Here is a 16,860-nt window from a genome sequence, read left to right as displayed (position 1 = left end):
CACACACGTACGTACACCCTTTGCTCGGGTGTCAAGGGTCCATGGAGATGTGGATTTACGCTCAACGCACTCCGACACGTACATTCAGTAACAGACGGATTCAAACACACAGCCACCCTACCTCTCACTCACACACACACTCCCTCTCTCTCTCTCTCTCTCCCGCTCTCTCACACACGGACAGCGGCCCCTCAGGCGTGTGGCACGGCCAGGTCCTGGTTGATGAAGCGCCGTAGCCTCTCCAGGTACTGGCTGTAGAGCTCGATGTCGTTGTGCCCGGCGCCCTCCACCCACAGCGGCTCCACGGCCTTGGGGCAGCGCTCGAACAGGGCCAGGCCGTGGGAGAAGTCGATCACCTCGTCCTCCGTGCCGTGGATGATCAGCACCGGGGACGGGATCTTTGACACCTTCTCTATGCTGTCGGGGGAAGGGGAGAAGGGGGGGGGGGGGGGGGGGCGCAGTGGAAAATAACAATTAGCACCTTTGCTAATTTTGGAATCGCCCGTGGGCTTTCTCTACAGTCGAGGCAGAGAGAGAGAGAGAGAGAGAAAAGGAAAAAAAAAGAGAGAGAGAGAGAGAGAGAGAGAGAGAGAGAGAGAGAGAGAGAGAGAGAGAGAGAGAGAGAGAGAGAGAGAGAGAGAGAGAGGGAGAGGGAGAGGGAGAGGGAGAGGGAGAGAGAGATCCGTCGATAACTAATCATCAAGTCACATCAGTTGATCAGAGGTTGCTTTTTTTTATTGGCGGGTCCCGATCCATTTTTAAAAAGGGAGAGTCCACATTTGATTACGAATCCGATTCGTCACTTACTATTTCAGAAACACTGGTGCAGATGGTTTTGGGGTTTACTGAAAGGACTCTCCCAGTTTGTGACATATTAAATAGGCTTCTTAAAAAAATGTGAGACCGCACCTTAATTGATTGCCAAAAACATAGATCTACGTTTCTGTGGCCCAGTGTCGTGCCGTTTTTCCTTTTATTCGCTATTTCCATTCATAATTCATCCTGCTGTGCTGTGGCAATATGTGGCACTCTGTCTGAGGGTCTGTCTGGTACCGCCGCCTAACGCCTTGCGGCCGCTATTGCACTCCATTTGAAACGACCCCCCCCCCCCACCCTTTCGTGCATGCATGATGAAACATAATACCGATAATCTAGCGTTGATTTCAGATCGATTCAATAATCAGGCGAGAAATGGCACAATTTATAATGAAATGCAGTAAAGCGCTGTTTGCTGGAGTTTCCTGGGATTACACAGGGTCACTCTAAAACTATACTCATATTCACCACGGTATAAAACGGAATTGTATGGATGAAAAAATTATCAGTTTTTTGCATGTTGACCGGAAGAAACTCACTTATTAGATCCATAGCTATAATATTTAATATAGCACTGCAAAAAACTGCATTTATCCCCATTGAACAGAGCGCTGGCACTCACGGCCCACAGAGAGTTGCGATTGGAGGATGGAGAAAAGAGGGCGAGGCTTGAGACAGGCCAATGCATGTTTAACTTTTTATTTAACCAGGCAGGTCAATTATAAACTAATTCTTATTCACAATGAAGACAAAAGGGCCTCTTGAAGGGTAACGGGGACAAACATTTTAAAAATTTAATAAAATAGAGACAGACGATAGACAACAAAACAGTGTAAGGGAAATAATTAAAAACACAAACAAATAAAATGACACAGTATGAAATACCAGGGTTCCCAGACATTGCAAAATGAAATGCAAGGACTTTCAAGTACTTTTCCAAGCACTATTTTCCATTTTAAAAAGGGGCATTTAAAAAAGGATGCAATTCACTTTTAAATGCTATTTTTATTGAAAAGAAAATCCGATCAAATATTTATGGCTTAAAAAAACAATTTCCGACAATTAGTTACACTTTAGAAAAATGTATATTTCTCGATTGAGAACTATTTTATCATGGATGAACAAAACTTTCAATGCGAATAGTTGATTTGAATTTCAAGGACTTTTTAAGCACCTTGTAAAAACATTTGCCGTTTTCAAGGAATTCCAGGCCTCGAATTTTTGTTTGTAAAAGAAAAAAGCACTTTAAGCACTTCAAGGACCTTGTGTGAACCCTATAATAGGGAGGTGTAGTCTGACGTCACTTTGGACCGCCCGCAAGGTCCACCCGTATAGGGATTTATCATTGGGAAAATGGATTATTGGCTATTTTAACAATTCTGCCTCATGAACATTGAAACGCTTTCCATGTTTGCACAAAATGAGTTCCCTTCCATCACTAACATTATGGTTTAAGAATTTTTGGTTGAAATAAAATTTGCAATTTTCTTTTACGATTAATTGTGAATATTTTCATGTTGAGCTATAGATTGTGGATAAATACGCACAGAAAGGTACACCATGCCAATGTTCATGCTTTATTTGTTTTAAACGAGACGATTTAGAAATGGGCAATGGGGAAATGCGTTGCGTTTTCAAGATGGTGGACCGGCCGGAAACAGCAATGACGTGACCGCTACACCTCCCTATAGACCAGGAAGTAACCGCTACACCTCCCTATAGACCAGGAAGTAACCGCTACACCTCCCTATACATGAAGCAGAACAGTCAAATGACAGTTAAAAGGCTGCCTGTGTGTGTGTGTGTGTGTGTGTGTGTGTGTGTGTGTGTGTGTGTGTGTGCGTGGGGACTGACTTGGGGAAGGCGTCGAAGCAGTAGGTCTTCTTGGTGTCGGGGAAGGCCACCCGCATGCCGGAGGTGAGGGGGGAGTGCAGCACCACGGCGGCACACTCAAACCGGGACGCCAGGTCCACCGTGGGCACCGTACCGATACTCTGCCCGTACAGGATGATGTTCTCGGGGCTGATGCCGTACCTGGAACATACACACAATCAAAAAAAGTCAACCAACGAACAAGATTCTTGTACCGGATCTCCTCTCTGGTAAACAAGAATACCCTGAAGACTCTGGCAGGAGCACTCATTCAGGGGTACTACGACTATGCGTGCACCTCATGGTACCAAAGCACCTCAAAGGCGCTTAAAACAAGATTACAAACATCTCAAAACAAACTGGTCAGACTACTACTTGACCTGACTCCCAGAACCCACCTCACCCCTGCCCACTTTGACAACCTAGGATGGCTTAGGGTAGACGACAAGAGTAGAGCAACTTGCAATGGGCCTGGTCTACAAGATACACTATACGACTAAGGTACCCATGTAGTTCAAGTTCAAGTTCAAGTTCTTTAATAGTTGTCATACAGAAGTACAGAATACTTTCATACAAAATGCTTCTTACCGTTACGCTCCAGAGACTGTGCTAGACAAGATAGTATCAAATAACATAATATAGCATGTAATTTAGAAGAAGAAAAATGAGGTCACAGTGTTCGGTATATTAGACATATGTACAATGTTCTGAGTTACCATATAATATACAATACTATGCAGTGTACTAATGTACAGTACTATCTAGTGCAAAGCAGAAATGGGATGGGGTACAATTTTAGGTACAATTTACAGTAAGGTGTACGAGTTGTAGTGCAATCCTTCATCAATAAATATAAAGTGTGGGGAGTGGGTGCTACAGTGTGTTTGTTTAAAGTGGGTGTGTGCTATAAAGTGTGTGGAGTGGGTGCTACAGTGTGTTTGTTTAAAGTGAGTGTGTGCGTGTGGATGTGTGCGCTATGTACATGTCAAAATACTTCCCAAAGGTCAGTGAATACCACGACACCAGAGGGAGTTCCACAAATCATGTGCAACCCAGATTCGGCTCAAACAAGGGACAAAACACATTTCGCAATTATGCTACATCAATGTGGAACGCGGGCAAATACTGCGGCATGGTCATGCTGGACCTACAAAAAGCATTCGACACGCGTCAATCACATCATTCTGATTGACAAGCTAAAAGCAATTGGTTTTGATAGTCTATCAGTGAGCTGGATGCAATCCTACCTGGAGGGGAGAGAACAGATGGTGGAGGTAAACGGTACCCTACCCCCCCCCCCCCCCCCCCCCTCACAGTGAGCTGTGGTGTTCCACAAGGAAGCATACTACAGGGCTGTACAGTGCGAGATATATGTCGGCACGTGCTACAGCAACATCGGTCTGTGCGATGAATGGATTTACTTCAGTAGCCCTGGTGCGATAGGCATTCGGTTCATATTGATACTCTTATTTTGTTCTTTTATGTAGGCTGGGGCGAGACTGTTTATGGCTTTGTATGTGAACATGAGGATTTTGAAATGTATTCGTTGTTTTACCGGGAGCCGGCCAGTGTAGGAATACATATACCCTCATGATGTATCTTAGAAAATGAATGGCAGACCACGAGAGGCAGACAGTGTTTTTTTTTGGGCCTAATTCTAAAACTCAAAAGAGTCTGTTCACAGCTTTTAGATTACCAGGATGTCAAGCTGTTTAACCTGCTGCTTAATCACACTTATGATAACACTGTCACACACTGCATAGTACTCTCTCCCCTCCCTTTCTCCAGCACCTCCGTCTGCAACAGACCACGACTAAACAGCAGCTGTGCTCCTGCGTTGGCAAGCAGAGGGGCAGCAGGGCACAGCCTGGCACCAGACTAGACTACCAGACCAGTATGTCAGGTATTTCCATTTGTCGGTTCAAATGGCCGCCCTCTCGGAAAAAACCAAGAGGGCGCGGCAGACCTGGGACCCGGTGAAGGAGGAAGTAGTGCAGGTTGGTTGGTTCCCACAGACATTGCCAAATGAAATTCAAGGACTTTTAACCCTTTACTATCACACTACAGGCCGACTGTTAACTATCTGTAGTGCGATAGTAAAGGGTTTCTGTAGTGTGGTAGTGAAAGGGTTAACCCTTTGTCGTGTGGCAATGAAAGGGTTAACATGATGTGTTGTCACAGTGAAAGGGGTTAACCATTTGGTAGTGTGGCAGTGAAATGGTTAAGTACTTTTCCCAAGCACTATTTTTCATTTTCAAGGATGTCACTCGAAGGATACAATTCACTTTTAAGATGCTGTTTTTTTTTTTAAAGCATCTTCTTGGCCTGCTCGCCAGCTAGAGCATCACACGGCAAGAAATGAGGAAAAGCAGTTGGAGCGCGCGAGACAGCGACTCGTCAGATTTTATTAAAACAGAACAAAAGAAACAATTTCTTGATTCAGATTTTTTTTTTATCATGGATGAACAAAACATTCAATGCGAATGGTTGATTTTAATATCAAGGACTTTTTAAGCACCTTGTTAAAAAATGGGCTGTTTAAGTAATTCCAGGCCTTGACTTTTTCAATCAAGCACTTTAAGCACTTCCAAGGACCTTGTGCGAACCCTGCGGTATGTATACGGAATTTCCGTTTGTCGGTTCAAATCGCCGCCCTCTCGTTAAAACCCAAGAGGGCGCGGTAGACCTGGGACAGGGTGAAGGAGGAAATGGTGCCGGTTGGTTTGAATGGTTTGAAGCTAGATCTGATAAAGAGATGCGTGACGTTTCGCCGTGGGAGACTAAACACACGGGTGACTAGAAAACCCCCTTTCGCGACAGGGAAGTGAAGTGACGCCGTGGTGAAGACGGTCCCCCCCCCCCCCCCCGCCGGTAAATAAACCCATGACAACGTCACCGGTGTTACCAGTTACACCGGACATTTAACGAGGGGCGTTTTAACTGCACATTTAAAAACTCTTAAGTGGATAAACGGAGCTAACAAAAGATGCCAGGCTTTAACATGCTTAGCAAAAAAAACACAAAACAAGTGTGAGTCACTGTTGTACAAACTTGGCAGTGTAGACATGGTCATGGAAGATACTCAAAATGGTTCCCTTTGGTAGTTAGCATCATCGTTTTCTGCGTGGCTTTTCAGCCACACGTTTTATTTTATGACCTGTATCATGTCTTCAACGATCACATGTACCTGTACCTCTCCTCGCCCCTGCTGCTATGATGCCTGAATTTCCCCAAGGGGATCAATAAAGGAATATCTTATCTTACATTATCCCAACTCGTTAAAGGAACACGCCAACATTTTGGGACATTAGCTTACCGTCTTCTCCAGAGAGAGACGAGAAGATGGATACCAGTTTCCTCTCCGTGTGCGTTCAGTAGAAAGCTATCCGGCTGCACGTTAGCCTAGCTTAGCACAATGAATGGAAGTGGACACGGCCGGTTAGCCTAGGCATTGTCCAACCAACACCTCTCCCGAAGGCTAACCGGCCATGTCCGCTTCCATTCATTGTGCTAAGCTAGGCTAACATGCAGCCAGATAGCCTTCTACTGAACGCACAGAGAGGAAACTGGTATCCATCTTCTCGTCTCTCTCTCTGGAGAAGACGTTAAGCTAATTTTCCCAAATTGCTGGCGTGTTCCTTTAACGTTACAGCGGCCGGGAGGCTGCACTAGTTAGCCAACGCCAGTTTGAAGCGCGGATCACTGTAGTAGTGGACCGATACCTGCTCTTTGCTAAATCTACAAACGACAGTGTCCCTTCTGCCGAAGCTTGCCGTGTAAAAACGGCGACGTTGCCAACGACACAGATCGTAGCTACAGAGAGGGTGTGTACTGGGAATGAGAGAGAGCCAGCTGGGGGAGTGCATTTGAGGGTAAAACGATGGTGGGGGCGGTGGGCAAGGCAGGCTAGCTACAGAGGGGGTGTGTGCAGAGAATTAGAGAGCCAGCTGGTTGAGTGCATTTGAGGGTAAAACAAGGGTGGGGGGGGGGGGGCGGTGGGCAGGTAATGTTATGGGTGCGTGTTGGAGCACGGTAACACTGGTAACACCGCCGCGGCAACCCTACTTCACACCTCGTTGTCACGCTGCTGTAATGTTGGGATCGAGACGACAACACGGCAACCACATACAAGAAGAGCAGCTGGACAACCCATAATCCTTTGTGTCTAGTAGGCATGGGCCAATGTGTGATTTTGGTGGCATGTGCTATTGCACAGGATGTGTGTCCCTTAGTATACGGACGCACAGTACAAATATGCATGTAATAAATAGTTTGTTAATAATGTTACTCTGTTACTTGAACAATTTTCACTGTGCTTTTGTGTGCTCCTAATATATATATATTATATATATATATATTATAACCGATAGGGCAGACAGACAGACCCTCATCTGCACCTTTGTTTACCATTCTCATATTCAGATCCAATTGTATTCCCTATATTTATGTCTTTCTACCATTACCCTGCCCATACCTGTACCTCGCCCCTCCTCCATGCTGCCCGAATTTCCCCAAGGGGATGAATACAGGAATATCTCATTAAAATCAAATGAAAGCCTATTCCTTGAGAGGAAAAGAGCCAATAAAGTAAACAACCAAAATGACAATAACAACAGCGAGTGTGGAACGCAGAAAGTGATGTGCATTACAAACCATTTACAAAGTCCCATTTGGAAATACTACAACTACAGGGAAATAGCTGTGGTTGTGATGGGAGGTGGGTCTAGCTGTGGTTGTGATGGAGGTGGGTCTAGCTGTGGTTGTGATGGGAGGTGGGTCTAGCTGTGGTTGTGATGGGAGGTGGGTCTAGCTGTGGTTGTGATGGAGGTGGGTCTAGCTGTGGTTGTGATGGGAGGTGGGTCTAGCTGTGGTTGTGATGGGAGGTGGGTCTAGCTGTGGTTGTGATGGGAGGTGGGTCTAGCTGTGGTTGTGATGGAGGTGGGTCTAGCTGTGGTTGTGATGGGAGGTGGGTCTAGCTGTGGTCATTTCTCATGTCATGCGAGTTGCCAGAGCATTGTGAGGTCTGTTGCATGTTCCTGTTCAATGCCGGGACCAATATAGGGCAAAAGAGTCTGCACTGCAGGGAACATTGATCTTGTTTATTTACCGTACTTTTCGGACTATAAGCCGCGGCTTTTTTCCCCATTTTTCGACCCTGCGGCTTATATAACGGTGCGGCTTATATGTGACTCGACGTGACCAAACTCGAAAATGTAAACATCTAAATATTGCTTTTTTGCCTACATTGAAATGTTATTTATCTGTTCCCTTATTTGCTAAACTTAATACAACTTGTAAATGAGTTAATGCTTGTTATTTGTCCGACAGTATTGTGTCCCAATGCTAATTACATATGGTAATTAAACATTAAAACACCTGCGGCTTATAGTCCAGTGCGGCTTATATATGTACACATCATTCAATTTAGCTGCTGCGGCTTATAGTCAGGTGCGGCTTATAGTGCGAAAAGTACGGTAACCATGATCACGAAGATCTGATCAGAAATCAAATGTCCTTTATGTTCTAGTGTAGACCACAAAAGTCAGCGGACTCCCTTGCCTAATCTTCACAGGTCTTTAGACTGTGGTGGAAACACGGTAACAATGGGCTTTAAGTCTTTAACCTTTTAGTTCCTTGAAAAGTAGTTCCTGGGACTAAAAGTATTGGGTACTTCGGGTCGAAACGGGACAAATTAATGATAATCACCTACCGTTTGATTACAATCACCCGTTGTTTGTGACCAAGATGACCTGCGACTATGAATACTACGGTTCCCATTGGCTTTCAATATGAAAACGTGTGGTGAAATTATTTAAATGGTGTACTTTCTATACCGTGATCATTTAGTTCATAACCATTTTTGAAATTGTATGACATCTTCATACCATTCCATCACACAGGGCAGAAAGAGAGACGGAGAAAGTAATACACTGCATGTGTGTTGTTGTTGTTGTTGTTGTTGTTGTTGTTCAGCCGGGTTTACCGTGAGCGCAGGGCGTGCCAGGCAGCATCGATGTCGGCGTAGAGGTTCTTCTCGGACGGCTTCCCGGTGCTGACGCCGTAGCCGGAGTAGTCGTAGGAGAAGATGTTGCAGTTGATGCGCGTGCCGAGGCCGATGTAGAAGCTGCTCATCTGGCCCAGGTCCACGGCGTTCCCATGAGAAAACAACACTGTGAACCTGGGAGAAGAGGGACGAGGACAATTATATTTAGCATTTTTATGGCTTCTAAAATGTGGGTATATTTCTATATAGGCATAAAAGAAAATAGTTTGTTTCCTGTTGGTTGTCAGTTAAGGCCATGGGTAGGTAGTAGGTATGCTCGATATTGGCTTTTTTACCGATACCGATATACCGATATTGTCGAACTCTTAATTTCCGATACCGATATCAACCGATACCGATATATGCAGGGTTTCCCCCCCCAAAAAACGGAATAATTTCAGCTAATTAACATTACATATCTCTTGTTGTGGAATTAACACAACATTATGCATACTTTTGACAATAAATAAAATTAGAATTTGTTCTTACTTGCTTGCCTGGGTAAACAAAGGTTATAGAAGTGTAAAAAAAAAATATCGGTAGGCCGATAATATCGGACATCCCTAGTAGGTAGGGAATTTATTTTAGTTTTTATTTTATTCTTTCCCACGGCGACTATGGATAGGGAATTTCTTTATTTAATTAAAATGTTCACAACAACATGGATGCATGTACTCTGCCAGCATGTTTAATATCCATAATACTAAAGGTTTGACTAAGATTTCTATGAAACTTTATTGTAAAAAAAAAAGTATAAATAAAATAAAATTTAAAATATATATATTTTTTAACTCATAAAATAAATTGGGTCGCACCTAAATCGGCAGGGTCGGTCGGCAACCGGAAACAAATTATTTTTTCTTTTAGGCCACATTAGGGCTGGGCGATAAAATATTTTTGAACGTTATTTTCATGATTATATCTCACGGATCAAACAAACCTGAACGTTATTGTTGCCATAAAATACAATGTAGTTTCTTTCTTTATCTTTCTGTGAACGTCGAGAAAAAGAACGCGTCTCAATCTGATGAAAAATGGCGGAGCAATGGACGTTATAAAAAAGTGACTGTACTTACGGTAGATTTCATTGGCAGTCTTTGATGCCCTGTATCGGGCGCCTGGTGGCACTAAATCCAGATTTACCTCCGACATTGGAAAGAGGAGATTTGGCCCGATCCATAGATGTATGAGTTGGCCATAATAAGGTAATTTATAGGCCTGACATTCTATATTCATATTTCAAATGTGTCCGGATGGCAAAATTCAGTACTGTATCTACAAAAACCCCTGTAAATAATCTGCCCTTTATTCATTTGCTTAGATTTCTTGTAGACTTGATCTCAAGAAGGTGCTGAATGAGCGCAGTGGCAATTTTACAGGTCTGGTCAATGTTAGTAATGTTAGTTACACAATATTTCTGACACTGGGAAATACATTCCCTGAGATCCATAGATACCAAGAACATGCAAATGGCCCTTGTAGACGTGGAGCAATCTTCCATTTACTTAGGCGTGTACTTTTAGGCGAAGTTTCTGAAAATATGGCTCGGGCTTAAGAGGTTAATAATAATAATGTTGCATTTATATAGCACTTTTCTAGACACACAAAGCGCTTTACAATGTAGGGTGGAAATGGCCTCTTTCACCACCACTGGTAGCACCCAACCTTGGGCTATGCAGGCTCAATGGCTACACACTGGCACCCGGCACACATCACACTACACAATGACTACCATACACTGGCACCCGGCACACAGCACACTACACACAATGGCTGAACGGCTTAGGAGACAGGGATTGATATCAGTCAATTAAGAGGAAGGGATGATTAGGTGGCCTTGATGTCAGAGACCCGATTGGGAATTTGGCCAGGAACGTCGGGGAACCCCGTACTCTTTACGATAGGCGTCCTGGGTTCTTTAACGACGAGATTCAGTCTCAATCCGAAGGACGGCACTCGCAGCTGTACTGTGACCCCATCACTGTAACAGGGGCATTGTTACTGACAAGTCCAGCTGGACGACAACACCACCACCACCACCACCACCACCACTTTCCGACAGCAGCCTTGACCGGGGCTCGAACCGGTGATCTTCCGATCATGAGTTCGGAGCTCTACTCACGTAGCCACGCTGCCGGACAGGTTAACCCCATCATAACTCAAAATACAGGTCTGTAATTACAGTGTGTTTACAAACACATGTCCTTCATTCCGACGGCCCATCAGACTATACAACACATCACTGGTGCCTCACTGAGTACAGAGTGACAGTTACCATCTTCCTGGACTCTTATTTTTGAAACAACACTGTGCAAATATTACACTTACTGTAGACTTCTGTATATTTCAACTGTATATTTTATTCTATTCTTAGGCAATTTGTTTTGTTATTCTTATTTGTGACTTGTTCCGTCCAAATGTTTAACGTGAGCGATTTGCAGTGTCAAATTTCCCTCGGGATAATAAAAGTATTTCTATTCTATTCTATAATAAACCATAATTGAAAGCCTATAGCTATAACTAGGGATGTCCGATATTATCGGCCGATATCGGCATAAAAATGTGATATCGGAAAATATCGGTATCGGTCGTCTCACCTGGCGTTGGGGGCACAGCGGATGTACATGCAGCCCACTTTGTTCCCCCGGCTGGACCTGGTGAGGAACACGTCTGTCACGTCCAGCTCCCTCTGAGAGTACTGGAACTCCGCCCTCTCCGTCAGGTGCAGCTTCCACCTCCCCTCGGTTGCACCTCCCGCCGCGGCGCCTACGCCTCCCCCTCCCGCCGCCCCGGCGCCTCCATGGTCCCCACCGCCTGCGGCGCCGACACCGCTACTACTACTACCGCCACCCAGCCGAGAACGCAGACCCGGGGCTCCCAGGGACGGCTGCGCAGCCCCCGAGCTGCTGGTCCCGGTGGCGGTGGTGGCAGCTGCGGTGGTCCCTGTCCCTGTGGTCCCCGTGGTCCCAGTACCGGTGGTCCCAGTCCCCGGATCCGGGTCGGGCAGGAGTGCGTAGGTGGGCTCCGGAGGGAGAAAGGCCAGCTTGGCTGCGATGCGGCTGGGGCAGGGAGGACAGCAGAACAGGCAGCATAGCTCTCGGATGGACAGACCGTTCATCTTCGACTAGAAATGACAACGGACGAGAGAGAGAGAGAGAGAGAGAGAGAGAGAGAGAGAGAGAGAGAGAGAGAAATGGGGGAGGGAAATTAAGAGCGGAAAGCGTGAGAGCGCGCAAGGCTTCCTACTTCCTAGTGCTTGGTACTGGTATTTAGAATACTTTGGTTTACTTTACTCAACTAAAAGTTTCAAGTTTGTTTATTAATTATCACAATAAAATACACGTACTTTACGGTAAAATGCTTGGTTCTGTATGAGCCCCTGAGAGTGTGCTTCATACAGTAAAAAAGTAAGTAAGAAAGTAAGTAAAAAATAATAATAATGGGAGGACACCAGGGCCGCGCTGCTCCGATCCGCTGACCAGAACCGCCGCTTCGCCGACCGCCACCGGACCCCGGCTCCCGACTATCAACCAGGTCAGATGGTTTGGCTCTCGTCCCGGGACCTGCCACTCAAGTCTGTTTCCCGTAAACTCACCCCCCGTTTTGTTGGTCCCTATCAAATACTATCCATCATTAACCCCTCAGTCGTCAGACTCCAGCTTCCCTCCATCATGCGCATTCACCCCTCGTTTCATGTTTCCCAGCTGAAGCCAGTGGTCTCCAGTCCCCTGTCTCCCCCGGCTCCGGAGCCTCCCCCTCCGCTGGTCATCAACGACCACCCGGCCTACCTCGTCCGGTAGCTGCTGGACGTGCATTTTAACGTATATGTATATGTATATACATTGATTGATTGATTGAAAATTGTATTAACAGATTGCAGAATGGGTACAATACAGTACGGCTCAATACACACAATTGTTAAGGGGATGCAGACCAGAGAAAGACGTTAGTCTCGTTTACATCAGGGTCCCCCATTTTCAATTCATAACAAATAGTACAATACAGTACAATTTGTACAGTACAATATATAATCTAAAGTACAACCTAGGTACAGTCTACATACAGTGAGTAAAAATTAGTAAACAGTAAGGTACAATGCAGATAGTAAAACTATAAGCTATAGTTCATTCCCCCTCAAAGGTATAATTATACTCTTTGTAAACTCTTTTTGTACTCATAATCAGTACTGTATATTTGTAGATCTGATATGTCATAAATGTCTAGATGTAACAGTACTGTCTATCCGTATGCCATGTATGTCATATATGTTATGATGACTTGAAAATGGGGGACCCTGATGTAAACAAGACAAAAGTCTTTCTCTGGTCTGCATCCCCTTAACAATTGTGTGTATTGAGCCGTACTGTATTGTACCCATTCTGCAATCTTAATAAAATGTTCAATCAATCAATCAATCAGTCATCTGTACCTGGGATCTGGTTGTCCTGGGCTGTTGAACTGGGTGGCACACAGAGGTGCCGTCCACTCGTCTAGTCACTCAGCTGGCTGGGTTAGAAGAGACATACCATGAAAATGACATATACCCTACATACAATGGCCTGACACACCAACACAACACAGTCTTCCTGTCCCCTAAACTGTATGCTAAGGCCTTAGATGCAAACCTAAAGCAATGGGCAACAAAGAAAACAGCGAACTAGCATTAGATTGTTGATGTTGGAACAAGTGCACTGGGGAGAGATAGATAGGCGCAATAAATCCTAATGTGGAACAGATGTTCAGTTGTGTTACTACTGTCCGGATTTAATGAATAGTTAGCAGCTATAACGTTAGCTCCAGAGTACAAAGGATGCGAGGAGCGAGCAACACATCATCTCACCACACAGACAGCCAATGTTTTGCTTGACCAGCTCTGTGGAGGAGGGGGTCAGTTTAGTATCCCATCATCAGTGAATCTGACTCACCACCAACTAGCTAATGTTACTGTTTTGATTGATGATTGAAAACTTTATTTAACAGATTGCAGAATGGGTACAATACAGTACAGCTCAATACACACAATTGTTAAGGGGATGCAGACCAGAGAAAGACTTTCGTCTTGTTTACATCAGGGTCCCCCATTTTCTATTCATCATATATGACATACAGATAGACAATACTGCTACATCTATACATTTATGACATACCAGATTTGCAAATACAGTAGTTTGTGATACAAGAGTCCAGAAAAGAGAGTATATACATTTGACGTAGATTAATTAACATTTAACGTTAGCTATCGTGGCTGCCATTATAAATATACATTATAAAACGGGGGGGGTATATTAACTAACGCTAGCAAATGAATGTAACAACAACGTTGTTCTAACTAAATGTGTTAACATTTGATGTTTAAAATAGACACACGATAGAAAGGTGCTCCTCCTAGCATCGCTAGCTAACCGTTAAGCTAACATGCTAAGTGTCAGGAACATCAATCAGTTGACGTTAGCAGCAGGCTAGCTAGCTTCGGCTACTTACCAATTCACAATGGTTATTATTATTATGCGGACAAGATAGGTACACAACAGCGGCGAATAATTACTTCGGAGATCCTTCTCGTCGTGCCTTGACATGGATAATTTAACACAATGGTGTACTGATGATGTTATTGTCGGTCATCTGGTGGCTAGCTATAGCGCTAGCTCGCTAACATTGATGACAACCAGTTTTTTTTCCTCCACTGTCTGAGAATATCCGGAAGTGACGCAGAGAAAAGGCGTGGCCTCCTCACGTCAGCTGGTGAAATGGATTGATTGATTTAAAATTGTATTAACAGATTGCAGAATGGGTACACCGTACAATACAGTACAGCTCAATACACACAATTGTTAAGGGGATGCAGACCAGAGAAAGACTTTCGTCTTGTTTACATCAGGGTCCCCCATTTTCAATTCATCATAACATATATGACATACACAGACATACATGACATACGGATAGACAGTACTGTTGCATCTAGACATTTATTATGACATACCAGATCTACAAATATACAGTACTGCTTATGGTCCCCAGCTAAATGAGGAATAGTTTAATTTCTCAATACAAGAAGAAGACAAGAAGTTAGCCCAATACGCCTATAGGCAGGGGATGTATAACAATGCCCATTTGAACATCGGTTTCACTCACACAATTTTATTTATTGTACCTTTATTTAACCAGGCAAATCAATTAAGAACAAATTATTATTTACAATGACGGCCTGGCAATAGACAACGCCTCTTGACAATCCTGAAAAATAATTCAGGATTAAGCATTTCCGACATACATGTTATACAATATATAATATATACAACAAGCAATATAGCAGTGAGAGGGGCACCATGACAAACAGGGGGTTGGGGATGTTACTGGGTTGAAAAACAGCTGCAGTTATCAGTGAGAATGTTCATCTCCCCGTCTATAGACAGTTATGAAATTCTGTAGATCTTGTGAAATGGGGGGGGGGGCTGGGAATATATTTACTCTAATGGGCGTCTGCAGCCTATATTTTGTAGAGTATACACTTTGGTTGTGCTTGATGTGGAAAGTATTGAAAATCACTGTGACATATACGACAATATAGGCTGTACATTTGAGCATAGATCTGCTATCATTTTCCCATGGCATATGCGTCCCAAATATGGTAATTGTATCTGATTTGTTCATTTTAAAAGTCGGTGGAATACCGTATAGTGTTCTTTGGCCTAAACTACACTGACTAGATGATGGTTTGCCGTCAAACACTATTCGCTAAATACAATGAATGTATAGGAATTTGTCTTGATGACACTTGTTCACGTGAAACGACAGACCGCCTATAGTCTCCAGCACGAGACGAGACACGAACAAATTGGACCCAACAGCGCGACAGAGTCACTAACAGTTGGTTTGTATATAAATCTCAAATATGTAGTTTATTTGACATTTTTCGCTGTATATGCAAACATATTGTGGAAGTATTTGACTTTATAACCTGATCTTTTACATTTTCATAAATGAAAATTGAATAAATTGTATACATTGAATAAAATAAAAATGTTAGTATAGAGTGTGAGGATGGGGTTTGGCAGAGCCCAATAGCAGAACACAGGAGGAGAGAGAATGGAGCGTTTTAGGGTGTTTTAATGTTGTTTCCCCAAGCAGACAGTTTGACAAATGGAATGTGCGACAGACAGGTACAAGAAAGTTCTTGGGGTTAGGACAGGTGCACTCCTTGTGCAGCACGGGGCGACAGACAGGTACAAGAATGTTCTTGGGGTTTAGGACAGGTGCACTCCTTGTGCAGCACGGGATGTCCAGGTAGGAGATGTACTGGAGCGGAGGTCCTGGGCACATAGAGAACAAGGAATATCAACACAAACAGGTTTGCAAGGCGTAGGTTTCGTCGTCCTACCTAGGAAGCTAGTTTAACACTCCGACGAGGTCAGGACAGGATCTGCAGACTGAAGTACCATCTTGTTGATCAGAGGATGAGTCACAGCCGTGTTGATTGATGAGCTTGGCAGCGTGTGAATCCGGGGAACGGATGCTGCCCATATATGGGTGTGAGAGCATAAGGGGCTTCCGTCGTGAATGTGGGGGAGGATGAGGAGGAGTGAAGAAGGCTCTCGCCGTGACCAGGCTTGTCAGGGTTGGCCTGATGGAAGTCCCGGACAAGGTCAGGGTCCAGAACCATCCCGCGGGAGATCCAGCTGCGCTCCTCCGGGCCGTAGCCCTCCCAATCGACCAGGTATTGGAAGCCGCGGCCGCGGCGATGCACGTCCAGCAGCTACCGGACGAGGTAGGCCGGGTGGTCGTTGATGACCAGCGGAGGGGGAGGCTCCGGAGCCGGGGGAGACAGGGGACTGGAGACCACTGGCTTCAGCTGGGAAACATGAAACGAGGGGTGAATGCGCATGATGGAGGGAAGCTGGAGTCTGACGACTGAGGGGTTAATGATGGATAGTATTTGATAGGGACCAACAAAACGGGGGGTGAGTTTACGGGAAACAGACTTGAGTGGCAGGTCCCGGGACGAGAGCCAAACCATCTGACCTGGTTGATAGTCGGGAGCCGGGGTCCGGTGGCGGTCGGCGAAGCGGCGGTTCTGGTCAGCGGATCGGAGCAGCGCGGCCCTGGTGTCCTCCCATACCCGTCTGCAGCGG

General features: G+C 44.8%; 1 protein-coding gene across 1 annotated transcript; it reads right to left on the bottom strand.

Moving 5' to 3' along the window:
* On the bottom strand, positions 1 to 14,391 carry LOC311227502 (alpha/beta hydrolase domain-containing protein 17A-like). The gene is made up of 6 exons (XM_084313183.1): positions 14,213 to 14,391; positions 13,161 to 13,237; positions 11,329 to 11,855; positions 8,672 to 8,866; positions 2,671 to 2,850; positions 1 to 417 (listed from the first exon to the last, which is right to left on the bottom strand). The coding sequence occupies exons 3-6, from the start codon at positions 11,847 to 11,849 to the stop codon at positions 192 to 194; spliced, it is 1,122 nt and encodes a 373-aa protein (XP_084169309.1). The 5' UTR covers positions 11,850 to 11,855; positions 13,161 to 13,237; positions 14,213 to 14,391; the 3' UTR covers positions 1 to 191.
* Between the last annotated feature and the right edge of the window lie 2,469 nt (positions 14,392 to 16,860).

Source organism: Notolepis coatsorum, assembly GCF_963971535.1.
Source record: "Notolepis coatsorum genome assembly, chromosome: 4".
Lineage (NCBI taxonomy): Eukaryota > Metazoa > Chordata > Actinopteri > Aulopiformes > Paralepididae > Notolepis > Notolepis coatsorum.
Note: the sequence above shows the minus strand (reverse complement) of the source record. Positions and strands in the feature narration are given on the sequence as shown.

What these genes read in the sequence shown, in the direction of transcription:
- LOC311227502 (XM_084313183.1), bottom strand. Translation starts at nt 11,849, where the DNA reads ATGAACGGTCTGTCCATCCGAGAGCTATGCTGCCTGTTCTGCTGTCCT. An exon ending in TGGCACGCCCTGCGCTCACG is followed by an intron (nt 2,851 to 8,671) that starts GTAAACCCGGCT and finishes TGTATGTTCCAG; the next exon opens with GTACGGCATCAGCCCCGAGA. An exon ending in TGCTTCGACGCCTTCCCCAA is followed by an intron (nt 418 to 2,670) that starts GTCAGTCCCCAC and finishes TTCCCCCGACAG; the next exon opens with CATAGAGAAGGTGTCAAAGA.